The sequence below is a fragment of the Neopsephotus bourkii genome, unplaced genomic scaffold (genome assembly GCF_033783945.1).
Source record: "Neopsephotus bourkii isolate Nb327-2 ecotype Australia unplaced genomic scaffold, CSIRO-AGI_Nbou_v1 NB_1250, whole genome shotgun sequence".
Lineage (NCBI taxonomy): Eukaryota > Metazoa > Chordata > Aves > Psittaciformes > Psittacidae > Neopsephotus > Neopsephotus bourkii.
In genome coordinates, this window is record NW_026901735.1 from 1,825,935 (window position 1) to 1,852,226 (window position 26,292).

Sequence of the window (26,292 nt, forward strand, 5' to 3'; positions counted from 1 at the left end):
AGTGAATAACAAGATATCAGTCACTGTTGAAGGCAAGATGGTAGGCGGCATAGCTCAGTGGTAGGGTGTGATATGGCAGAGTAAATCCCATGTACTTAGGCTGTGTGAAGCTGGGAAACTGACATTTTGCCTTCTTTGTTGCTCCTTTGGGACACCAAGAGAGATGCAGGTTATTTTAATAATAAACCCAGTCCTCTCTCAATGCACCCTAAGAATATTGCCTCTTATAGGAATGAGTGCGTGAAGGATTGAGAAACACTAGTTATTTTCAAACTGGATTAAGTCTTTCAAAAGCTAATAGGTTTCCAATGAGCTGTGGTGTTGCTGCTGCAGCTGCTCTAATTTGAGAATAAAAGAATGCAGGCTTTGTGCCGAGGGACCTGCTATTGATCCGAGCAAGGAGGATGGGAAGGAAGGGGGTAGAGGAGGGTTATCCTCTTTTCAGCTGGGGCGGGGGGCGTTCTTTTCAAAGTCACATTATCTGCTAGTAACAACAAAACCTCACTCCATGACATGCTGCTCTATACAGGATTGCACTTGTTGAGAACTAAAAGCATTAGAGAAAAAAAACCTCCTCCGGCAACCTTGCGTAGCTAACTTCATTGAGGGCCCACGAGACTCAACAGATGGGTCTCGGGACTCCCTCATTAGGAAACGCGCCTGACCCTTTGCATCTGGTGCCCTGCTCTGCTCTATGCCATCCACTCATTAGCATTGCAGGCTTACAGATTCCTTAGCACGTGCTTCCAATAAATATTGGAAAGAAAGGAGGGGAGGGAAGCCATTGCTTGGAGCAGCAAGATGAGGGGTCACCCACTAGGCTGGGAAATCCTTCCACACACACACATACAGTCCCCTGCAGCCCCAGAGGAGGGAGGACAATACAAGGCAGCCAACCACAAATGTGCATTTAAAGGGACAGGTGTGGAATTGCTTCTATTCAAGTTGTGGCAGATCCTCATTCGTTCCCCTCTGCCACAGTAAATAAAAATCATCATTATATATAAATAAAACCCCCAGCAGTTTAGGGCAACACACAGATTGTGGATCTGTGAGGGTCTGTGGCCCCTTTCAGACACAGCGTGGATGCACACTGGGTAATACCATTACCTTCAAAGAAGTTAATTGGTTTTAAGAGTCCAGTTCTACAGCCAGGCTCTTTTCTCTTTCAGGTCTTCACCAAGCATGACTTGCTGCCAGTGCCACAAATCAGGGATGTCCTTCATCACACTTGGAGTGAGTCCATGACTCAGGGTTGAGAACAGGAGCAATTGAAGGGAAAATCATCCCCCATGTGTTTGAAAATGCAAGACAGAATGGCTGACAGAGAGGCAGGAATGTAAAACCTTCCAGGTTCTGTGGAAAGAGCAAAAATGTCCTTTAATCAGAGAGGCAGGTGACAGGACACTGTGTTTTGCTCATACTCTCAAGGAAAAGGGCCTTTTATTTGCCATCTCTCCATAAGGCACCTAGCCTATTATTATTATTCCATTCCTTCTCATTCACTCTTATTTCCACTTTCCTGCTAGCAGTTGCAGGCATTTTGACCACAGGTAACTCCAGAGTAGGACTGGGAAAGTCTCAAGAGATGAACTGCTGCAGTTGAGATGGACCTTGTACAAAATGCAGTGTTTCAACACCAAAACTCCCAAATCAGAGCGGTCTCAGACTATTCTGAATGCTTGCTGGCTCAGACATACAGTCTTGTCACATCTCTCACTGTATGATTAATGACACACAAGCCCTCAATGCACATACAGAAAACATCCACATGTTGCAACATGCAGAATGGTCAAGGTTGGGGTTTTTTAATTCCTGTGTCAAGGATGGACATGGGAAAGCCATTTTTAGCCCCTTTACCTAGGAGCTTGTCTTTATCTGTACCACCAAGGATGCTAGCCACCCCCTGGGGCTTGTGCTTTATCTAAAAGTATTTAGCTGATACAAAAAGGTTCCTTCTGCCAGGGAGCAGGCAGTGCCATCAACACAGGCCATTGTGCCATGTGATATACCCCTAACTCCCCAGGGAAACATTTTCTCTGCAGATCAGCAGGGTCGCTCCCATCCACCCAGTTTTGAGGCTCAATACCCTTGCCATTCCAGCAAGTTACTCAAGAATCTGGATTTTATCAATTCTAATGCATCTAGATACTGCTTCCTACCAAATGAAGCAATTCCTTCTATATCCCCCATCCAGGACTAAGTAAAGGTCCAGAATGTTAGATCAGCCATGGAATAATGGTGGGCAAAGGCAAGAAGTCATATATTGAACACCCCAATTTAAAATTCTTAATTACAGCTCTTTTTTTAGTCATTACCTTAGCTAAATGACACCCCGGTATGCTTCAGTCTTGCACCCTTAGGGTAGCTGGTGATAAAGAACATGTTAAACATATACAATGAACAATAAAGAGAAAGCATTATATATGAAAAGAAAACTGTGGGCATTTTGATTCTTTCATAACAATAAAATGAAACCTGATCTGAGCACTTACTAAAATTAGCTAAATGAAGCATCCTTGCAGAGGCTGTGAGGAAAGCCCTCCTAGAAACTTGGAGCTCTCTTAAAAGCTTACAATTCATTGTTCATTGGAGATGGGGCTCAGCCTAGGTTTCAAGCACAGCCTTTTCTATGACTGACAAGAATAGCTGAGGTTACTGCTTATCAAATGAAAGTGTCATCTTGTCTGTGACAGATGTGCCAGCACTGCTCAGTGTCACAGTCTTTGCACCTACTGGAAGCTACTCTAGCTTGATAAGCTGCACCCCTACTCAGACCTAAAACTGTAGTCTCAGCTCTCCCTTGTTTTTAGAAAGCAGGGATTTGAGATCAAATCACTGGTGTACAGAAATCCCACCACTGGGGAGGATAACTGAAGGACAAAGCAGTGGGGTTCACAGGTTAAAGTGTAGGCATCTGATTCCTGAACGATTAACAGAGAAACAATCAGAAAGCAGGTTTTATATGCATATAAAGGAAACTGAAGGAGAAACTACTATTCTCTGGAACAGAGTAAGGTCTCAATTTTAAGCTGTGACAGAAAGCAAAAATGTTATGGATTCAGTTAATTACAGCTGGATAAAACTTAAAAGCTCTACAATGGACATTTTTTGGCCCTACAACTTTTAACTCTTTCAGGGACTTTACTGGTTCTCACTACAGCTATTTCTGAGCATCCCAGAGTCTTTAGTTTTTATTGTTATCAGAATATCCTCTGAATTAGATTTAGTTCCTCATTTGCATTCCGGGAAGATACAGAAAACTAAGGTGGGAATTTCAGTCACAAAATGCACATGCAAAATATGCACAATGGGGCTTTGAAATTTTCATTCTCTTAATCAACGTGCTCCAGGGAAAGAGGAAAGTAAGTGCTTGTAGCAGCAAACTGGATTTGGGTCTCTGGTCACTGGAGCATCTTCTCCAGAATCTCTCGTCACATTTAAAAAGCTTGCTTCAAGATACAGCTTTAAGAAATGGCCTGACCCTGAAAAACTGCAGCCTTTGTGGTCGTAGGCATGCACTGCTCAGTGTTTGGTAAGCTCTACTCCTTCTCCTAACCTCTGCCGCTTGCTCAACTTTCTCATCAGAGGTAGTGTCTTCTCCCAATCCGTTTGTGAAATAGTCTAACCCGGGGTGTGGCCTCCCCACAAAACGCTTTCTAATTAGTTTCTAAACATGAAATGATTATGGAAGTGCAATTCCCATTCCACTCAGGTGATGAAAAGCTTTACAGGAGTTCAGTCTCACTTTGTAATTAGAGAAATTAGCTTTCTAAGTTTAGATCACTCAACTGTGCAAATGGGTTCATCTGCTGGAATGTGCTGCTCTGAAATGTGTGTCAGCCAAGCAGCACGGCACAGTCCCTATCTCTGCCTCCACGACACTCGCCCAAGTGGGGAGGTCAGTTCCAGTACAACAAGAGGAAAATAAAGTGTTATGTGTGTATTATAGGAAAGGCCTTATCTAAAAGCTCACTCATCCATGATTGACTGTCACAACATGTTCTTCTCCTCACAATAGGGAAGCTTAACTCCTAGATAAAGGATCATCCAAGTGGATGAAAAATTCACTCTTTCACTCAGTTTGGTGAGAATTACACCTAAAACAGCCACAAATGAATTTTAGAGGGTGGCAAATTTTGAGAAGCAAAACTACTTTTATGAGACTATGAAGAAACAAAGGGCTCCTCTAGCCTCTTTCTTTGCTGTGAAATGAGGTCATTGAGCTTTATGAATTCTTTATGACTCCAGATTCCACATTTCAACGGATTCTTTTCAGGTAGCCCTTTCCACTGGTTTATCAAAGGGTGATGCAGGAACAGGCCCCACGATTACACAACCCTCTTGATCTGCATTATAGTGGCAAACAAAAGTTTAGTTACTGACTTGAAAATGCAATGGATCAGGTCCCTGAACGAAGAAATTTTCCAGGGGCGCCATTCCAAGCTTACCTTCAGCTATCACAAATCTAAGGAAATCCTGTGGGATTGTTCACAGCCATGATTCAATGAGTCACTGAGCTTTAAAAGGAAATTACAACTTTCCTAACACAAAGAATTGACTTAATGACACCTGACCCTCGTAAGCCAGGCGCTCCCTCTAAAGGCTGTGATCCTCATCCCACCAAAGTCCTGGGCATTCTCCCAGTGGCTTCAATGAAGCAGGATCCAACTCTATATTAGGGAACTGATTCAGGCTTGAAGTGCTGTCTGTAAGGCCGGACCTTGGCACACTAGATGTTTATAACGGCTTCAAATGTGGATGCAATCTAATTATGTCAGAATAGGAAGATTATTAGCAGGAAGTAACTTTACGCAATGTAAAAAGCTGAGTGCCAGACACTGAAAAGCTCTTCACCGGCCTCAAAGGAAGATGCATTGGCTCCCCACTTCATGATACATTGAGATGTGCAAGCAGAGCACTGCAGCAGGAATTTCACATGTGCTGGTTTAGACTACACAAAGTAGCTACAGTACAGGCCCCTTGTGCACATGCAGCAATTTATTTGTATGTTGCTGTGTATGCAGTGAAAAAGGCATCTTAAAAAGACCCACAGGCTGTGCAATGCACCGTACTCGCCATGCTGTGCAATGGGTAAAGATCTGGCCTCAAGAGCTCAGTGTAGAAAAGCAGAAGACAAGACCTCAAGGATGAAATTCTGGCCTTAATAAATTAAAGGGATTTTACTCCTGACTTTTACTAGGTCAGAATTTCTTTCTGGGCCATGAGAGAAAGGGTTTGCAATGTGCTTCTGCACATGACTCACGCTCTGCCTTGGTTTACCTATCAGTAACACTTCTCATCTCAAGACATTGGGAAGCCTAATTCATTGGTGCTTGCAAAGCATTTTAAGCTGTTGGACGAGTAATTCTGTTTAAGGGCAGCTACTCTGCTGAGTCACAAGCACTGTGGGAACCAGAGCTCTGGATTTCCTAAGCACTGGATGAAGTCAAACAGGTGGAGTAACCTTTTGCAGGAAGGCCAACTCCAGGCCTGCCCTAAAGCTACGGAGCGTACCAGCAAGCAGCAGGGTATTTAAAGGCCCAGAGGAACACATGCGTGGCACTTGTGAATGAGTAACACTTAAACAGGCTGCGGAAGCTAACCAGCACCCACTGGAAAGTAAGAAGAGAGGTTCTTGTCTCACCAAACTGCAGCCACTGTGTGGATTAAACACAAGGAAGGTTCCCCAGCCCAAGAGAAGTTAATGACAACAGATACCGTTAGAACTGGGCTGAATGAGGCTGGAAAGAGCATTTGGCAACCGCTCACCTCACAGGCATGCCAGAATTGCTGCTGTGTAATCTGAGTTTTGAACTCATACATGGGAAGTGATCCACAGGAGTGTGAGCATGGTTTTAGGGTTAGGGGCATAAACACTGCCAGCTTCACAGCCTTAGATACTCCATGACAGGCCAGACCTCACCACAGCCAAGAACTTGCGCGTACTTCGCTTTTGCCATAGGAAATGAAAACAAAGGACATAAAAGCAGGTCAGAAATCTTGTTTTCCTCTATACGACTGACTCTGATGTACAAAATAGATGCTCACACATCTACCGCGTTAGATCAGGGTGGATTAGGAGATAGGGACACAAGAATAGCTGTTGGGGGTCAGACCAAACGTCATGGAGGCCAGGTTCCTGGCTCCAGCGCCTCAGGAAGAAAGGGACAGTGATGCACTGGCAGTTCCCAGCACTCACCCGACCTCCAGATCAGCGGCTCAGGGACTTCCCGAACCAAAGTTAGGGGTGGTTTTTTTGTTGTTGGGTTTTGGTTTTTTTTTTTCCTTCTCCTTTTTCCCAGTGCCCTTTGATGTGTGGCTTTTCCTCTGGGAGCTACTGTGCAAACCTGTGTTTCTCAGCATCCTGTGGCAAGAAGCCCCACAGGTAACCACTTGTTCACGTACCTCCAGACCCTGCTTCTGAATAAGGCAGCTGACAAACCCCAGAGCTCACTGGGCAGCCGGGGCGTGCATCTCCAGCACCTCTGGAACCGCTGCCTTCCCTGACTAAACAGCCTGGAGCTGTAGATGAGGGATGCGCCCCTTAACCACGGGGGATTCCCGGCTTCACGGCCTCCTGTTAAGAAGGGAATAACCGAAGGCGGCTGCCACCTCCGCTTCCCTCAGGGGAGCCGCTGGCCAGGGACCGCTCGCCCCGCCTGCCCTGCCTCTCCCCTCAGGGAGCCAACACCGGCTCCCGGGCACCGCCATCACCTCAGCGGTCCCGCCAAGAGCGCGCGCGCGCCCCCCGCCCTGTAACGGCCGCGCCGCCTCAGGTACCGCGGGGCGGGAAGGCGGGCGGGCGAGGCTCCCACCGCTGCAGTGAGCCCAAAGGCTCCGTTCTCCTTTCACCCACACAGGCAGGAGAAGAAAGGGGAGCTACGGCTCCTGCTCGGCTGCCGGGTAAGCAGCGGACGGGAAGAGCCCTCTCTTTCAAGCGAAGGCGCCCGCCCGCTCGCCGCTCCCGGGCCACCTCAGCAAGCCGCTGCTGCAGGTACCACAGGAGGCACCTGCGGAGCGGGGCTTCCTGAGGGAGGCGGAGCAGAGCGGCCGGCTGCGACCCGCAGGGCGGTTGGGGACCCGCCGCCTCCCTCAGGAGGAGCAGCCGCCACCCGCGGCTCGGCTCCCGCCTGCGGCCGGCCGGCCCTCTTCTCCGCCTACCTTCTCCTCCTCCTGGTACCTGCCATACCCCTCCTTCCTTCCCTCCTCCTTCCCCCCCTCATGCATATGGATGGACGCATGCGCGGGCGGGCGGCCTCCCCGCCTGCCGCCGTGGGCTAGATGAAGCCGATCGGCGGCGGGGCTCCCAGACGGGCGGCCGGCTCCCGGGCGGTGTGTGTGCTGCATGTGTGTGCGTGTGTGTATGTGCGTGTGTATGTGCGTGTGTGTCTCGGGGGGGCGGGGGGCTCGCCGCGCCTCCGGCGACCTGAAAGAAATAAAAGGATCGGGATAATAATCGCAATAATAAAAAAGGAGAGGAAAAAAAAAAAGCCCAGAGAAAAGAAAAGGGAAAGAAAAGAGGGAGGCGAGAGAATAAGGAGAATAAAAGGAGGCCGGGCTGCTTTGCATTGAAGACCGGCGCGCTATTGAAAGCGCTTGAAAAGCGGCGTTGTTCGGCGCGGGTGCGCGCCGCAGCCGGCGCGGTATATTAGAGCGGGGCGGCGGCGGCGGCGGGCAGCAGCGGCGGCGGCACCTCCTCCTCCTCCTCCTCCCCTCCTGGCCCTCCCCGGCCCGGCCCGGAGCGAGCGGCGGCGGCCTGCAGGCGGGCGGGCGGGCAGCGCGGCGGCGGCGGCATGCGTGCGCCCCGGCGGGCAGCCGCGGCGGCGTGCTCCCTCGTCCTCGTCCTAGCCCTGCTGGGGCTGCGGGCAAAGGTACGTACCTGGGCACCGCGCGTCTCTACCGGCACGGGTACGAGCAGGGGAGAGGGGAAGCTCTGGCGAGCCCGAACGGGGCTCCCCGAGCTCGCCGTGCAGAGCTGGGGATTTTGCCGCTTTTCCGCGAAACGCGGCTCCGGCGGTGATTGCGATAGACGGAGTTGGGAAAACCCGAAGCTTGAGTGGTGCACAAGGCGCTTTTGCAGGGTTCCTCCAGCGGGAGTGGAGTCACTGCTCCGCTGCTAACTTTGCTGTGCAGAGATGGCAAACGCAGAAGTTCTTGCAGCAAGACTCGTTTCCTTGGGAATAAAAAATGCAGTTGCTGCAAAACGCTTTTTTATTTGTTTTTTTTCCAAACTTTTTTCCTTTTTTTCCCCGTTTTTTTTTTCTTTCACACCGGGTCTCATTGCAGTTCTCCTGGGGTGACTTAACGAGCAGTGTCTGACTCTCAGCTGGGCAGCCTTGAGCGAGGAGGTGATTCTCCCCGTCTCAGCTGCACCCCGGATTAGGCAGAGGGATTGCATTTCCAGGCTCTGCTTTAGCTCCATCGTTATGTTGGGTTTGCATTTGCTTACAAGCTTTTGGTTCGGTTTAGTTTTATTTCCTAACCATTTAGAAGCCTTCCCAATGTGTTTCTGGAGTTGGCACTTAAGGTTCATTTTTAGCATTAATGGTATTATTTGGTTGGGATGATACATGACCTTTTCTCATGGATGTCTCATAGGGAAGAGCTTGGAGTGGTTGCTATATGTGCATTTTAATAGTATGTGTGTGCTTCTTGAAAGCACTCTTAAAATGTCCTGTCTGCAGAGTTGTTATAGGTTGTGTTTGGGAATAAAGTGAGGTAACTGTTTGTTTCTTATTTCTTGTTGTTTTTTTTTTTGTTTTCCTTCTCCGGTTCTTTCTTGGGATTAACAGGTGACTTTAGCGTCAGGACAGTTCGAGCTGGAGATCTTATCCATGCAAAATGCCAATGGTGAATTGCAAAATGGAAATTGCTGTGATGGCACCCGAAACCCAGGAGATAAAAAATGCACCAGAGACGAGTGTGATACCTATTTTAAAGTTTGCCTGAAGGAGTATCAATCACGGGTCACTGCTGGCGGTCCTTGCAGCTTCGGATCCAAATCCACTCCTGTCATCGGAGGAAATACCTTCAATTTAAAGTACAACCGGAATAATGAAAAGAACCGGATTGTTATCCCTTTCAGCTTCGCCTGGCCGGTGAGTTGTGTGGCCTGCTCAGGCTCTGCTTCTGTTGGACGGTGCTGTTTGACATGGCCATAGTGAGCAGAGCGCTAACTTCTTGTGCAGGGGGAGAGGGACCAGGATTGGGGAGGGAGCATTTTGGCAAGAGCATCGGGAATCCGCAGCACAGAAATGAGTAAAATGTGGTGGTGTTTTTATTTTTGTTCCCTGGGGCTCACAATGTGCAGCCTGTTAAATTTGAAAGTCAGATGTGCAGTGAGGGGGATCTAAATGGGTCAGGGAAGCAAACCCAGTATCTCTGCACTTTACGGCATGAATAAGTCCCTTGAGACTTAGAAGGTCAGAAGTTCATTTATTTTTTTCTTTTTTCTCCACCCCCCCCCCCCCCCCCATGAAATCTTGGGTTTAAGCCAAAAGAGCAGTGGGTTAGGGGCTGTAGAGGGATCCCGTGTGAAAAGTGTGTGTCATAGCTGGCCGCCTTCCCTGGAGCGTGTTTGGGAAGGCTTCCTGCTTCTCCCAAGGGGAAATCGCGCTGCGCTGCTTGGTGTTGATGGGAGCTGCTGTTGCTGCTCTTGGTGAACTAGTTGCCAGCGTCCCTGGGAAGCTTGCTGTATTTTGAGGTACTTGCAGACTCTAGAAGTTCAAGATGGAGAAAAGCTTGGCCTTATCTTTTGGTGCATTTTACCCACTCCTGACAGCACACCTTTTCCTGGCTGCTTGCCTCTGTGGTCCAGAGATCCTGGCTTCCCCCAGCTGTGTGCAAAACTCGATGGCTTAAGGAGGTGCAGCTCTGTGCCAGGCACTTTCCTAGTGTTGTCTATTCTAGCAAAACACTGGTCAGCTTTGTAGGGTGGTGGAGGACAGGTGACCCCTTCATTAGCTGGAACTGCTTTGTTGTTGGTCATATAAAGAACACCTGCTTAGACTTCAGTGCTGCTTGTTTCTTCTGGGGGTTGTTCAGGAGGGTTGAAGGTTTGAGACCATCAGCTCTACAGAGGAGTCCTTTCCCTCACTGCACAGAAACTGAGGACCATCTTTCCAACCTGGCCATCACCCAGGACAGACCCACAGATAGAGGCTCAAGGGCCATAGGGTTTATGGACATGGAAGGCTGCCACAGGCTTGGATGGCAGGGGATGCATTGTTCAGTACCCACCAGTGCTGCAGGCAGGCAGAAACTGAGGATGACTGATCTGGGGGGGCTCTTATGCACACATGACAGTTTGTTTTTCAGAGTGACTCCCAGGGATGCTGTGGTTTGAAAGCTGAAAACTCCTAAATTTACACTCCTAAAACTTATATTTAGAGGTCACCTAGGAAACAAAACTGTTTTCTCCCCCTCCCCGTCTCCAAAGGCGCTGAGCAGACAGTTTCCCACCAACTGCTTTGGGATGTGTTGATGCTCAGCAGTTTTGAAAATCCAGTCATCCTAACCTAGATGCCTAAGGTCATTTTAGTGAGGGGAGGAGGGCTCTTACGTGCTCGCAGAGGAGGGGTGAGTCTTGTTTCCTATCCTTTGTCACTATCACTGCTGGCAAGGTGGAAGCATGCGTAGACTTTCCGCTCACTCCAAAGCTTGGCCTTTCCTAGTCAGATAAGGAATGGTTGCTGGCAGTGCCTGGACGGTTTTGGAGGGGGGGAAAGCCCGCCCCATAAGCATTCCTCCTCCAGTTGTAGTTTAGACACCCACTTCATAGTCCTGCCGCCAAGTGCTGCAGGCAGCCATGTGTTCTTGAAACGTCCTGTGCTGCCTCCTGCCTGCCTCTGTCAGTTGTGCCTTCTGGAGTATTGAGGGCTGGAGAGGCGCAAGGGTGAAATCAAGCCTGCGTTTTGAAGGAGGTAGTATTACAAAGTACAATAGCAGAGTTAACAAAGGTATTCTCTGTTGGAAATACAAGTCCTTCCTTTCTTTCTTTGTCTTTTTTCTTCTTCCCCTTACATGAAATGAGATAAAACTGTTATCAAATATGCCATCAAAGGGATAAAGAGCTTTGTAAAAATCTGAGGTATTTGAAGCTCTGCCAATGGCTGCAGTGCTTGTGTTGCAGAATTTGACTTTTTTTTTTTTTATTTCCAGAAAAGTCAGGTTCATCAAGGGTTTCTTTTTTCCTTTTTTTAACTGTCCCCTTACCCGGCTCCAGTAATTGGAGCACCCTGAATCTGAAGATATGTATATAAGAAGATAGCTGAAGATATGTGTATGTTCCTTTTAACAGCCCTTCTCTTCATAGGGTTGGGAAGGGAAATCTGTGTGTAGAGGGTGGGTTTGGGGGGCTGGGGACCCTGGGAGAAGTTCCTTAAGCTTGCATCTTAGTAAAAGAAATGCTTCTATTGTCCTCCTTAATATAATTGAGCACTGGAATCCCTAGAGCAGCAGCAGCAGCGAAACCCCGGTGCAGCCTTTGAAATGTGTGAAACTCAACAGCTTGGGACACTCTGGTTCCCAAGACTGGAATTTTTGGAATAAACTTCCATATTCCTATGCAGACATAATACTTTTTGAGATCATGATGCTAGTCCGTTTGCAATTACCAAGCCTGCCCCCCGGCTTTAACTTCCATAGGACACAGCTTTTATGCTAGCCATTGTGACTTTCAAATGGCACTTGAACAAAAGAATATCTAATGTGGCAAAGCCCTTATTTGTACTAAAATTGTGTACGCAAATCCTTTTAGGTATTTTGAAAGTTCCACAAAGTAGTAACTTAGCTCAAATCTGATGCTGAAATTTTAGATCTTAAAAGAATTTCTTTAGATGGATGAATACTCTTGACTTTGGTAAAGGCAAAGCCAGTTTCAAGCTTGTACTAATGTGGCTTATCATGAGAGTTGGCTTTGAATACTTTCAACTGAAAACTGCAATAAATGTAATAGGATCTAGACCGGAATGTAAATCATATTGCACTTGAAAATTCATGCTCATCTCTGAATATGTATTGTTTATGTCCTGCTGTCTGAGGGAGGCTTTTCTTGGATGTTCCAGCTTGAGTCAGTACCATGAAGAAGTCTTGTTGCCTTGACTTCTTTTAAAAATGAAACAAAAAACCCTCTTCTAATGTCAAGCTGCCCCCTTATGCTGTTCATGAAAAATAGTTATTGCTTTAGACTCCTTTATTCGTCATGCAGGAAAGGAAGAGAAAGAGAATGGTGTGCTTTAAACGTGTTGTGAGATTTGGCTTGTAGTTGTAATGTGGGTTTGAAGTGTTGGAGTCTTACTAATAACTTGCATGGTTTGCTCTTGTCAGTTTTGATATGTACCCCTGTGAGTAATGGGTGTGGAGGTGGTGGGCCATAAATTAATTGAAGTGATGGGAGGTTTGAGTAAGTTGCTAGGAAACAGGGCAGCAGACCAGCAGAAAGGAACTGGAGTGCATCAGAAAGCTGCCCCTGCAGTAGCTAGCAGTTCTTCAGTAACTTGAAACAACAGGGATGATGATTTAAAAGAAGAAACACGTGTAAGCTTGTTTCTTGCATTCGTTTTGAGACTTCAGTAACTTTCTTGATGGGCAAACTTAGCTTATGGAGCCATAGAAAAGTATGGAACAAAAGAATTTCCATGTTCCACTTGTTAAAGTCTGTCTCAGCAAGTTTTGTTTCATGGTAGGCACATGCTTTTCTCTGACATAAATCAAATCTCTTGCCTTTCTTAAATCATCCAAAGTGTGATGTGTGCTGTTTCTTAAGGGAGCTGTGCATGAATTAACTTAAGCAAAGCTTAGCACTAAATTTTGCTTTTATATAAAGAAAAATCTTTTGGGTGTTTGGCGAGACTCTGAATAAGAAGGAGGTCAAACTTGACAATCCTTTTGGTATGCATAGCTCCAGTTTCAAACAGCTTGTTTATCCTGAAATTATGATCCTTGTAATTATTTAATATTGGGGCCAATTGCCCCAACACACCAGGAAACTAGAGAGGTGGAAAAAAGCCCTCAAGCGTCTAAATGACTTTAGTGTAAAATACAATTAAAAAGAGGTTTGAACATCTTTAGTTCAACCTTACTCTAGAAAATAAAATAGTCAGTCAGCCTTTTCCCTCTTTTAATGCCAAATCTTACTGCTGCTGGTTCCTGCAGACGTAAAATATGTTTTCTGGGTAGACATTGTTTTTTCTGGCTGGAAAGAGATAATGAAAGAGCATAGTGTTTTTTAAGCTTCGTGAACTTTTTCACCCTGTTTTGACACAAGAGGTTTCCAAAATACTTATCTACAGCTGACATTAAAGTAACAGCCTTCTGAATCCGAGAGAAAAATGTCACTTCATTCAACTGCCTTTAGAAAGAAAACAAAACCCAAACAACCCCCAAATCAGTAGATCACAGTCATAAGACTAAAGCTTTTGTTTTGATTTTGTTTTTCCCTCCTTCCAGTTAGCATTTGCTTGTACAAGCTTTCAGAAAGTTAGCTGTTGTGCAAGCTTTTCTTAAGGAAGCCTGATAAGTCATCTTGAAGCATGGGCAGATCAGAAGAAATTTTTATAATAACAAAACACATATTAACCAAATCCACACTGAGTCATCTGTTGTTGATTAATAACTGAAGAACAAGTCTTCAGCACTCAAAGTGCAATGTTTTTCCTAGGATTACTATCCAAAATGGAGCTGAGAGTATTAAGTGACATCTGAAGCATAATTAGCATTCACAATGCTGGTTTTTCCCAGCACTGCAGAGAAGTGATGCATCCATTCGGAGGTTTTGGACTTACATGTTCTTAAAAGTTAGTTATGTTCCAGTCAGTTCAGAACTTCACCTTCCTGCTAAATCCATTTGACTATATTACCCTAATGCATCTAAAAATAAATCCTCTGCCTGCTCCCAGAATTTTTGTTCTTGTTATAATAAAGGGCTGCTCCAGTTTCACGTCAGTGGCAGCTGGATTGGACCTGGCACTGTAGCTTTCTCAGGCTACCTACATCCAGCACTGTCAGCTTGTTTATGCAGCTGGAAGTCCACATGGCTGGAAATGAATTGCATAAAATTGATGCTTTATGCTTAAAATTCTAGTGAACTCAAGGAAACTTACCACTTCATTGTGGACTGAAGGCTGCGGTGGACGTGAACTAGTTCTGAAGCTGGTAAAGTTGGCCCTTAGCTAATTGAGAGAGATGATGTGCCATGCAAGAGGCTTGCACACTTATACATGACACTTACTCCAACTTTAGTTCTTGCGCCTGGTGCCCTGCAGCCCATGCAGAAACCTTAAGCTACAGTTCTTAAAAGTATTTCTGCACAGATAATAGTAACAACAGGATTGCTTTTGAAAATTCAAACTAAACTTGCCTTTGCATTTCTGCTGATGAATAGTTTTATATGTTAATTGACTCAGTTCTAATAATTTTAGCTAGTAACCCATGTGTCTTAACACGGGGAAAGATGTCAAAACTAGAAGCTGTTGCATTCATTTCTCGTTAGTCTGTGGAGCTCATGGTTCTGTGGTCACAATTCTGCAGCGCAAATTACACTCGTTATCCTTGTAGTATGCAGGAGAAACTGTAAAATGTGGATAGAAGTGGTTAAAGTGGTTTGTAAATAGTCAAACATCCAGAGTCCTTTACCAGCTCAACCCAGTTCTTATGCACTTAGGTAAATAAGTAGAAAGGCTTCTTGTTCAGGCTTGTTCTATGTGAACCTGACTGTTTTGCTTGGCTGGCTGCTAGGTATTCTCTCTATTAACCTTGCCACCCTTTTGTAACTGGTGCATTTAATTATCAGTGGGATGCTTTAAACAGGTAGGGGGACTGATAAGAGCAGGTAATCTGCTTGTTGGGGAAGGTTGAAAGCAGCCATTGACATTTTGGCCTACCTGCTAGTCTTTGACAAGTAGGGCTCCGTGAGAAAATAACTCTGTAACTAGATAAGGTGCTGATGAAAACCCTGTTGTATGAAGCACCCTGGTAGCTGAGATTGCTGAAATCATTAGTTTAAATAGAAAGAAAAAATGGGGGAAAACTAAAAGATGCTATACTTTATTTTTCTTTTCCCTGTTCGTTTTAAAGGAGGGGAGGAGGGAGAACCCCAAGTTTTCCCCCTTTATCCCAGTACATTGTTTGGTTAATGCGTGCTAGTTTTATGATTGGAATACATTGTAGTCCGGCCACCCAGACAGAGGCATTGACTGCTAATATTAACCAAGAACAATAGTGTGGCCATACTGACTGCAGTGAGGATTACAGAACATAATGGGGCCTATCCAAAAATAATGCTAATACAGGACAAGCAACAGGAAGCAGCAGTAGACTCAGCATTGCTCAGCTTCCAGACAAACCATGGACTTACTTCACACAATGGCAACTTCAGCACATTATGTATTCACAGGATACTCATTATTCCAGCAGGCTTGCCAGATCAGAGATCAGCCTGGTTTGCTGGATGCTTAAGCATATGCATAGTTTGGATAGCGGTGCTTTTCTGTCCTTCATCATTTGGCAGGAGGGTGGCAGTTGTATCGCAGAGACAGTCTTGCCTTTGGTTACTGGTTTGGCTTGTGCCAAGGCAGAATTAGGGGGAACATCTCCCCTAGAAGCTGCTAACAGAGTTAAATTTGTTTTCATGTCTTCTCCTTTATGTGGCAGTGAGTGTTTACTTCACTAAGAGCAATAAAGGAGCTACTCAAAATGAAGACTAAAGGAACAGTGCGCTCTGTTTTCATGTGGGCATGTTCTGAGGAGGCTCTTGCCTGGGCTGCCTGCTGGAGGTTCAGCCTAGCTCTTGGCTGCGAGATTGTTCAGCTTGGACTTGTATATATATGTGGGGTTGAGCGAGTAGCAGCTGTCACGTTAGGGTAAGGTGTTGACTTATCCTTAGTGGGCTGGCCCAAAGAGGTATTTCCTGACGATGTTCCATTCCACAGAGCGTTAAGAGAGTTAGGTTGTTTTCCTTCTTTTCCCAAATATGTCTGTATCTCCTCTGGATGAGGAACCAGTTGTATTCATCTGCTTTGAAGGAATGTTTTGTTGTCAGAGTTGACTGGCTGACCGTGTCATGACGTTGTGATGCGTCTTATAGCATCATCGTAACTTGTCATGTGGCAGCAGGGGTACCTAGGTGAGAGTCCTGCTGATGTTTAGAGGAAGTGGTTTTGTGACTAGCTGTAACTCTGCTCACAGACACCCTCCTCCCTGGCCCATGGGTGCTTTGAAATACTCTTTAGCTTCCCTCTTCCCTATCTCACCCCCTTCCAGCTGAAAGGAGGAGGGATTGCTGTAGCTCTTGGCAATTTGCTGTGGCCTGCTGTGACGGTGTGCCACTCTCCTAACCTTCTTCCCTAGGACACAAGGCAGGGTGCAAGCACCAACTGGTCTTCACAGCTGTGTATGGCTGGCAGAGTGTGAGTGCTAGGCTTAACCTGCTCTCCTTGTTTGGCAGAGGAGGAGCAGGCACAGCATTCAGAATGCAAACTTCCCACTGCATTTGTCTAGTCATGGTTTCACATGCTCAGCAAAGCTCTTGCATGGTTTAACCACAAGGATAGGAGGGAAAGAAGTTTGACTAGTTGCAACCTCTTTCAAAAAGGAGGCAGTCCTTTTCCTAATGAGCCTGATGTTTTAATCTTCTTCTGTCCCACTGATCCGCAGATTGCCTTTAGAAGGCAAAGTACAAAAACGCCTCTTTTGGGTGGATGTCTGGGTGAAGGGAAGAAAGTAAACAAGCAGAGAGCTTTAAACACCTTCTGTTGATCTGGAGCTGTTAATATTACATTTAAATAACCAGAAAAGAGGTCGCATTGCCTGTTCAGACCCTATATAGGGACAGTTTCTGATAGATTTCGGTGATTTCACAGTCTATCTTGATGTGTATCAAGACTAAGTCCTGGTGTCTTCTCATTGAGGAAAACAGCTCTTGCGCATTGGTGCTTTGTTATTTTCTGGAGTGTGAATTTAACCATCTCCATCCTCTCACAGCTTAACTCATAGAAGCTTTGCTTAAATTTGACCATGCTGCCTTTCAGTCCTCTGGGCTGATCAGACAGTGGATATTCTGAAAAGCGTGCCGGGTTGCTGCTCCTTTCAAGCTGCCTTTCCTCTCAAGCCAGAATCCCTGCCTTCTGGTCAAGCTCAGGTTTACAGTGGCTAATTGGGTGTGACTCTGGAAAATTCACTGCTGCCTCGTTGCCTAGGACATTGCTTTGATGGAATAAGGTGCATGATGTGGAATTCTTGTGTCTGGATATATATATTTATTCAAAGATGGGCAGAGGTCATCTATGGGCATGGGAAAGCTTAAACCTCCACGCTGTAAGTAGTCATTCCTGAGATATCTGAATTGTTGATCTATAGAGTGGGGATGATATGCACTTAAAAAAAATCTCAACAGTGCAGTCTTTGTGCAGAGCTGCTTTTTTTCTGGGGGGGAGGTTGGCTGGAGGTATGCGATGGTTCGATTGTTGAGGGGGGCTTGCTACTGTTGTGGGGCTGCGAGTGTCTGTGTGCCTTTTGTTTAGAAGTGTCCCATCTCAAACACAAAGTCTTGTCCTTTTCTTGCCCCGTGCTGAGCAGGACAGAACCACGAGATTAAACTGCCACTCTTTGTCTAATCCCTTTTCAGGACAGGGATTCTTCATTTAAAATATTCAGATGAGGTGAGAGGGTGCCCATAGGAAACAGGGGAATTGCTGGGGTAGGTCTGTTCCCCCTGCATTGTGTTTACATCCACCCAGTTAAGCAGAAGTGCCTTTTCTCTTTAAACCAAATCCTGTGTGGTGTTGGAAAGTGGTCATGCAGGTATCTAGCAACAGTAGCACTTAAAGCTAGGATTCAGCCTTTCCTTTCCTTAAGGGCTAGGTGTGTTGGTAAACAGTCCTGAGAACCAACCGGGAACTGTTGCTATGAGTTTAGACAAAATATCTTCCAAAACAATTATGCAAGGCCGAAAGGAAAACATCCTTAACTTTATTGGAAGTAGTGCTGCTTGCCATAATTTATTCCCTGTATCATAACACTTTTTTCGAGCTTGCAGGAACATGTTGTGTTTGTGCTTCTCAATGTTGGTAATTAAAGCAGCGAGGAAGCACTCAAGATAGAATGATCTGTGTCTGTAATATGACTTGGGAGTTCTATTCTGGTTTGGTTTTGATTTTTTTTTATCTCTGAGTTGTGCAAGGACTTCTTAAATCTGCTTTAAGGAGTGTTAAATGATCACTAAAATAATGGCTTTTAGTCTGTTCTTAGAGATACTTTCAATTTGACAGACTTGGTCTAGAATAGTAACAAATAACATGTAACTTCTACAAAATATTAACCAAAAATGGCTTGGGCCAGTGGAGCCTCTGCACGGGAGTTTGGGTGCATGTCTCAGCTTGCCCAGCTTTGCTTACTTTTGGAAGCATTTTCCCACAGTTATCAGTGAGTGAAATGGAATCGAAGTCTGCTTTGAATATGAAACATATTTAGGCTATATTGCAAGGCGGTGTCCGTCACAAAGTAAGTTTTCATTCAGAGGCTGCATGCTGTGTCCAGTCGTGAGAAAGCAGGCTGCTTCAACTCTCTCTTATTTTTTTTCCTCTCCTCTTAAGGAATTTGAGGTCTGCTTCCACTTGCATCTTATAGTAGCTTCCTCTCAGAGCTCTGGTTTGGTTTCTGTTACAGAAAAGGTGTTAAGCACTGCAGACCACAAATGAGCACACTGTAACTGAGCGCAGATGCAATTAAGAAGAAATAAACCTTACGATACACAGCTTCTATGGCAAGGCACCAAAACCTGTCACAAAGAGTTCTTATTTGTTCTATTAGTGTTCTGCACACCAGAAGCATGTTACATTTATTGCTTCATTTGTAGTTTGCATTATACTTTTCAAGTCCTATTTTTCTTTAGCTTTCTGTAAGAGTGAAGGGGGTTGGTGGTGTTTGGTTTTGGTTTTGAATCATTCCATAAGTTTGGATAGGGCTGGCTAAATGGCAGTTTTGAAAGATACAGCCTGGATAATAATATCTGAGTGGAGCTGGGGGAGGAGAAGATCTTTTAATGGCTCTTGTTCTCAAGTTAGGATTGAAGATAAAGGTGGCTTAGATGTAATAGCTGGCATCTTCCCAACCCATGGAGTCACTTCAGTTAGTTTATGCTTATGATTATTATTACTGGAGTGCTGGAGAGCTCATTGGCAGCTTAGTGTGTCTGTAGATGTGACACGGGGTGGACAGTGCCTTTTCCCTTTCCCTGCTCTTCTAAATAGTCTGATCTTAGCCTTTGTTTTACAATGCTTCTCTCTCACCCCCACCCCCTTCCCATATCCATCAGTTCTTCCCTCAGTTACCTGATACTTGTGGGAGCTGCGATGGCCCTCATGCAGACAAAGCTTTCAAAGGGGGTGCTGAAAAGCAGAGTCCCTCGAGATTGTGCTGTCAAGGCAGAGCCCAGTAATCTTAGCAACACTTCTTGCTTTCAGGATGGCTGGGGGAAGGGACATCAAGATTCCTTTTCTGTAACTAGAATTCTTTTGAAGCTGTTTGGGAGGGTGGGGGTTTGTTTTTGGCTTTCTGGGAGTTTTGATGCTGCTTTGCTAGCCTGGTGTTTCCTGCCTTCCATGTGCAGTTCTTCCACACATGCTTTATTGTGGCTGCAGCGCGGTGTCGAAGGCTGGGCTTCCTGATTAAGTACATAAGATGCATTAATGATGACAAAGATGAGCTACCCAAGGTGAAAGGTCTTCTAAGTCAGACTGGATAAGGTGGCTTATGGGGATTCAAGATCATGTTTGTCTCGAGTATAATCTAGTACCTATTTATGTTTTCAAGTATTCTAGTTTGGGGCAGAGACAAGGATTTTTCTTTTTAATTAAAATTTGTGTTCTGGGTTTGATTTTTGTTGCTTTTTTCTCTTTTTTTTTTCTTAATGTATAACCTTGAAACTAACTCTCATTTCTCTTTTGCAGCGATCCTACACATTGCTCGTTGAGGCATGGGATTACAATGATAACTCCACTAGTAAGTATCCATTCTGTTGGTTGACTTAGTTCAGACACCTTGATCTCCTGTCTGTCAAAAGGCCTTTGGTAGTCTAACCAGCTCACTGTGAAGCAGAGCATGAGGAGAGGGAAAAGCTCTCCCCCAGACAACACAGAGCAACTACTCCAGGCTCTGCAGCAGCCTGTCTTCCTCATATTGCTTGTAGAGGGTGAGTAGCTTGCTCACCTAGGCAGCCATGGTTTTATGCCTAAAAATAGTTGCTGTTAATTCCCTCTTTTTCCTTAGATAGAATAAAAGCCAAGGGGTTTCTTTAGGGGTTTTTGATTGGATTTTTTTAATTAGGAGTGATATTCAGAAGCTTGAGTCTTGCTGGCTTGGGACCTCCCTATAAACTGTGTACTTCTCAAAACTGAATGTGCTGCTTTAAGAAGAAAACAGTCTATTAGGACTTGCTACAGATACCCATCTGATGACTGTAGATGAGAAACAGGAGTGACTACCAGCTCTTCCTTGGGAGCTGGATGTCTAGGAATTTATATTCAGGGCCTGAAAGGTATTTGCCAGACACCACCTGGAAGAGCTGGCTGGAAATCAAGGATGGGAATCTTTTGCCTGGAATGTCTTTGGTTGGTTTCAGAAACTTTCTGCTAAGCTAGAGGAAGCTGTACGGAGTCTCTTGGCATATGAGCTGTTCTGTTTATTGTCTAGCGTTACTGAAGGAGGTGGGCAAAATTAGCTCTATTTTCAATGTAAGGCTTTAATAGTGTGTGGTGAAAGCCACAGGAGAAAGTATGAATCTGAACTCCTAAACCTTTTGTTGACACAAGAAGCCTACTCCTTCAACAGAAAAGCACCAGCGCTGTGGCCCATCTTACACAAACCTTGTAGCTTCTTGTAGTGTGCTTTGGAATGCCAGGTGACAGCCTCACAGGAACAAAGTGGACTTCATGCTTCAGGAAGGAAAGGCCTTAGAGAAATGGGCACAGTGCTGTGGTGGTGTGTTTTAATTGGCGAAGGGTATAGTGCTTGGGAATGGCCTCTGAGTCTGAGAACCTCTCTGCACAGACCTCTTCATGGGTTTTTAATATACATGGCATGTCCTATCAGTTCCAGACAAGAAGTTGTCCAGTGCAGATGGTTCATATGATCTGTCAGTGATAGCCAGGGTTTGCTTTACAACCAACTACATTCAATCATGGAATCATAGAATCATAGAATAGTTAGGGTTGGAAAGGACCTTAAGATCATCCAGTTCTAACCCCCCTGCCATGGGCTGGGACACCTCACACTAAACCATATCACCCAAGGCCTCGTCCAACCTGGCCTTGAACACTGCCAGGGATGAAGCATTCACAACCTCCCTGGGCAACCCATTCCAGTGCCTCACCACCCTAACAGGAAAGAATTTCCTCCTTATATCCAATCTAAACTTTCCCTAAGTTTGAACCCGTTACCCCTTGTCCTGTCACTACAGTCCCTAATGAAGAGTGCCTCCCCAGCATCCCTATAGGCCCCCTTCAGATACTGGAAGGCTGCTATGAGGTCTCCACGCAGCCTTCTCTTCTCCAGGCTGAACAGCCCCAACTTTCTCAGCCTATCTTCATACAGGAGGTGCTCCAGTCCCCTGATCATCCTCGTGGCCTCCTCTGGACTTGTTCCAACAGTTCCATGTCCTTTTTATGTTGAGGACACCAGAACTGCACACAATACTCCAAGTGAGGTCTCACGAGAGCAGAATAAAGGGGCAGGATCACCTCCTTCAACCTGCTGGTCACGCTCCTTTTGATGCAGCCCAGGATAGGGTTGGCTTTCTGGGCTGTGAGTGCACACTGATGCCGGCTCATGTTCATTTTCTCATTGACCAGCACCCCCAAGTCCTTCTCTGCAGGGCTGCTCTGCATATCTTCTCTGCCCAACCTGTAGCTGTGCCTGGGATTGCTCCGACCCAGGTGTAGGACCTTGCACTTGGCATGGTTAAACTTCATGAGGTTGGCATCAGCCCACCTCACAAGCGTGTCAAGGTCCCTCTGGATGGCATTCCTTCCCCCCAGCGTATCAACCGAACCACACAGCTTGGTGTCATCGGCAAACTTGCTGAGGGCGCACTCAATCCCACTGTCCATGTCAGCGATGAAGATGTTGAACAAGACCGGTCCCAACACCGATCCCTAAGGGACATCACTCGTAACTGGTCTCCAGCCGGACATTGAGCCATTGACCACAACTCTTTGTGTGTGGCCATCCAGCCAGTTCTTTATCCACCAAGCGGTCCATCCATCAAATTGGTGTCTCTCCAATTTAGAGACAAGGATGTCGTGTGGGACAGTGTCGAATGCTTTGCACAAGTCCAGGTAGATGATATCAACTGCTCTACCCCTGTCCATCAGTTCTGTAGCCCCATCATAGAAGGCCACCAAATTGGTCAGGCAGGATTTCCCCTTAGTGAAGCCATGCTGGCTGTCATCAAGCACCTTGTTGTTTTTCATGTGCCTTAGCATACCTTCCAGGAGAATCTGCTCCAAGGTTTTGCCAGGCACAGAGGTGAGACTGACTGGTCTGTAATTCCCTGGCTCATCCATTTTCCCCTTCTTGAAAATGGGGGTTATATTTCCCCTTTTCCAGTCATCGGGAACTTCACCTGACTGCCATGATTTTTCAAATATGTTGGCCAGCAGCCGTCAATGCTGTTCAATGTTTAATTCAATGAGGAACCTGTGATTTTTGGGCCCTACCCCAGCTTTACCCAGCACTGGGAAACTTTTTGGCTCTTGACTATGGGGTGTTTTCTGGAGGAGCAGAAAATAGCTTGCTGTATTAAAAATCGAAGATGCCTGAATTCAAAATGAAGGTCTTGTTTATAGTAGGATCTGAGAGGTTTTTCAGACTGGGTCCCTGTCTCTTTTACTATTATTAGAGCTCATCTTTTTTCATGAAACAACTGCATTTCCAAAGCTGCACAATGAACCCTTTCTTTGCTTTCGTGTGCTGGAAGTACAATTGTATTCAGACAAAATTGCCTCATTTCTCAGCAGTGCATTTGACCAAGTGCAGACATGTTCTTACATATGTTCCTGATTTGCATTCCTGCTCTAGTTTTGCTGTCACATATCCATCTCTAGGTCACTTCAGTCACAGTATTGCACAAAGCTTTGCCTTTATACCACATCGCTTTACTTACAGTCAGCTTTCCTGTAGCTGAAGAGTAAGTCTTGAAGAGCTAGTTAAGGAAATCATTAGAACTAGGCATCATAGATAAAGCGTTGAGGACTTTTTTGATGTCCAGGATTTTCTTTTGCACTAATTGCCGCTGAATTATAAGGAGTCCGAGATAGCTCTCTCTCAGAAAAGTGGGTTTAGTAGGCTTTGTGTAACTTCTCAATAGCTCTAGCATCCTCTGATCAATGCAGTCCTTAGGAGATCCTAGAGTGGATGCTTCCTTCCCCCCTCTACATTCCACTCCTCCTACGTTCCCTTTACCACATACTCTCTTGTCTTGTTTCCAAGAGTGGTTTGCAGTTAAATTCTGGCCCTGTTGAACTTGATGAGAATCACTCTTTGTTGGAGCCAAGATTCAACCTAAATGGTTTCCTTACTCTGGTTCTTGTCTAGATGCCATCTTGCTACTGTCGCTTCATACATAAAGCTAATGGGGCTGACATTGCATCTCAAACTGTGTCAAAGAGCTATTGTAAATTACTGGTATCAGTTGCATGTGAATTCCAGTTGGGCATAAGAGACTTTAGCACAATGTAAACAAAGCCATAGCTGGAAGTTGTCTGAAACAAAGACCTTCAAAAATAACTGTGGTGTCCTTGGCCACCCAAAGTGCCTTGAGGAGTCTGGGCTTTTCTTGTTGTTGTTTGCTTCCTGATGCTGCATAGTTACAATTTCCAGGCACTGGAGCACTGCAAAGCAAAGGTGGGCAGTCAGAACAGCTCATTTCCCTGTGCCTGCAGCCTTTGATACAGTTGCCCACTGAATAAAGAGATTAATAGCTTTGAAATGTAGACATGAGAAGTGAATGAAACCAGCAAACTCTCTGACAGCAAAGTGCAGAGCGGAAGCTAAAGATGTGCAGAAAGCCTCTCTCTTCCACTTCACCGATCTTGAATTGGTTAATGTTTCCTCTACCCTTTGTATCAAAGCATGGGCTTCTGAGTCAGCTGGTGTCAGAGGGGTTAGGAAGATGGCTTTCTCTCAAGCCTGGTTGACTGCTGCTTTCTATTGACTTCACCAGTCTGCTGCTTTGGGATTGCTTACTATAAAACGTAAAACACTGTCGGTGCAGGCTAAGAATGGAAGAGTTGTTGCAACAAGGTCTGGGTCAGCACACTTGTGTAAGTGCATACTCACAGGCAGGAATAGGGAAGGGTGGAGAAATTTTAGTACAAGAAGGAACACGCCAATACTTCATTGTGAAAACTGTGGGTGACGGCTCATGGAAAGGGATCTTAAGCCTGTGAGACCTTCCTTGAATTGAAATGTATGGTGGTAGCTTTGTAAGGCGTATCAAATGAAAGGCATTTTAGCTATGATCCAAAGAAAAATAGCAGCTGGTTTTCATCTGGGCCCTTAGAATAATAAAGTCCAGTGGTCTAATAAGGATGTTTCCATCTGAGTTCAGCCTGTGGTTATGGGCTCAAAAGAGCCGGTGGTTGGAGTGAGATGTTGTAGACATACAGCAAGGACATGCTTCCTAATGAGCTGGCAGATAGGGGAGGAATGATAGAGCACAGGCAAGAGGAAAGATCTCTTTTCCAAGGCGACTGTTTTTCTGGTGCCAAGGACTGAAATAGCTGTCAGTGGTATGTTCCCAATGGGGAACAGGAAAAGGCTGGAAAAGCAAGAGTGAGTGTGTGTGTGGAGGGGGGCGGTTTACAAAACTAAATTGAGCGTCATTGCCCTTTTCTTCTCCCCCTTGCAGGAGAAAAGGATAGAGTTGTTTTATTGCGAGAAACAGGATGTCTTTATGCACAGTGTCGGTATTTGGGGAAATGCATTTGCTTTCCAACTGTGCTGTAGATCAGGGTGTAATCTTGGCAAGTGCAGCAAAGCCATCCCCAGCACGCATGAGTGGAGCTCTAATCGCCTGACTAGCCCTATTCAAGACGAATAGATATGCATCTGCTTAAGCACCTCTGAGAATTAGTCAATAATCTCGTTGATGAGATCTAAGAGCCTTACACCTGCACAGTACAGGACATGATATTGCTCTGGATAGACCAGTATGGAAAAGTCCTTAGGCATCTACATGACTTGTGAATGGGGTTTAAATTAATAAAGGCCTGCACGCATTTGAAAGTCTTGCACATAGATGTGGGGTTGGGGGCTTAGTGCCAAGGAATAATAAGACCTGATTTAAATGGAAAATAGGATAGAACCAGAAATACCAGAAGATGAATAAGAAGTTGCCCTTAATTTCACACTGTAAACACTTAATGAATGCTCTAGTCCCATGCCAAGGATACCCTAAAAAATGGGTAAATGCTTAGTGTGTGTGTATTGACAGCGGTCTGTGGTGGTGCAGCGAGTGCTTTGACTGAGCTTTATTCAGAGCTGCAGACAAGCGGGCAGAATGGGGAATTGATAATGGGGATCTGAGGCTTGAGAAGCCTGTTTTGGAAGTTCTTTTTGAAAGCTGCAAATCAAAGGTCCTTAGCAAAGACATCTAAAAGTATTTTAGATGAAGAACTGCCCGTGTGGCATCTTAAGGCTTATGTAGGAACTTCATTAGTCTTCAGCTCTGCCTTATGTAAAATCCCCAACCTTTCCTTTGTAATTGTTGGAAGAGCAAGTTGGACATCAGTACATTTTAATTCTCAGTGCTCAAATGTGCCAGTACTTCACACACTGCTTTCTAACACACCGTTGGCAAACTGCCCTTCTACCTAAGCTGCTTCTGTCACTGGGTTATGCTCCCATATACAGAACAGTGCAGCCTGGTACTTACTGTTGTTTTTGTACGATGTCTGCAAGGATATTTTGGCTGTTTTATGATAAACTTTCACTTGACAGTCAAGTGCTTGCTAGCAGCAAGTCATAAGGCAGCAACCAGATCGTTTAAGTCACAGGATCTGGCCTACAAAGTGAAATACCACAGATACATACAATGTTCTGAGCTAAGGTGAGGTATTATTATTTCAAGCCATAATTTAGACAGTTGTAGGGCTCTGAAAGCCAGAAGAGTTTTGCTGCAGCTAAATGTCAAGCACAAAGGCTAAGCTCTGAAATGCTCTATAGAGTACCCAGCTGTACAGCACACATAAGCAGTAATCTGAGTGCTCTGCTTCAAGTTGTGGTAGTCCTGAA

At 45.4% G+C, this 26,292-nt stretch overlaps 1 protein-coding gene and 1 long non-coding RNA gene across 2 annotated transcripts in view; one reads left to right on the plus strand and one right to left on the minus strand.

The window, feature by feature from the left end:
- LOC133218401 (uncharacterized) overlaps nucleotides 1-1,382 on the minus strand; it is a 44,714-nt gene extending 43,332 nt beyond the window's left edge. Inside the window, exon 1 of the long non-coding RNA XR_009727143.1 lies at nucleotides 1,111-1,382. This is a non-coding gene — a long non-coding RNA (uncharacterized LOC133218401). The remainder of the gene's footprint in view (nucleotides 1-1,110) is intronic.
- Nucleotides 1,383-7,071: 5,689 nt separating this feature from the next.
- Nucleotides 7,072-26,292, plus strand: part of JAG1 (jagged canonical Notch ligand 1) — a 37,721-nt gene continuing 18,500 nt past the window's right edge. The window contains exons 1-3 of the mRNA XM_061364774.1: nucleotides 7,072-7,874; nucleotides 8,796-9,101; nucleotides 19,950-20,001. Of these exons, the coding sequence (XP_061220758.1) occupies nucleotides 7,797-7,874; nucleotides 8,796-9,101; nucleotides 19,950-20,001 (436 nt within the window). The 5' untranslated portion in view covers nucleotides 7,072-7,796. The remainder of the gene's footprint in view (nucleotides 7,875-8,795; nucleotides 9,102-19,949; nucleotides 20,002-26,292) is intronic.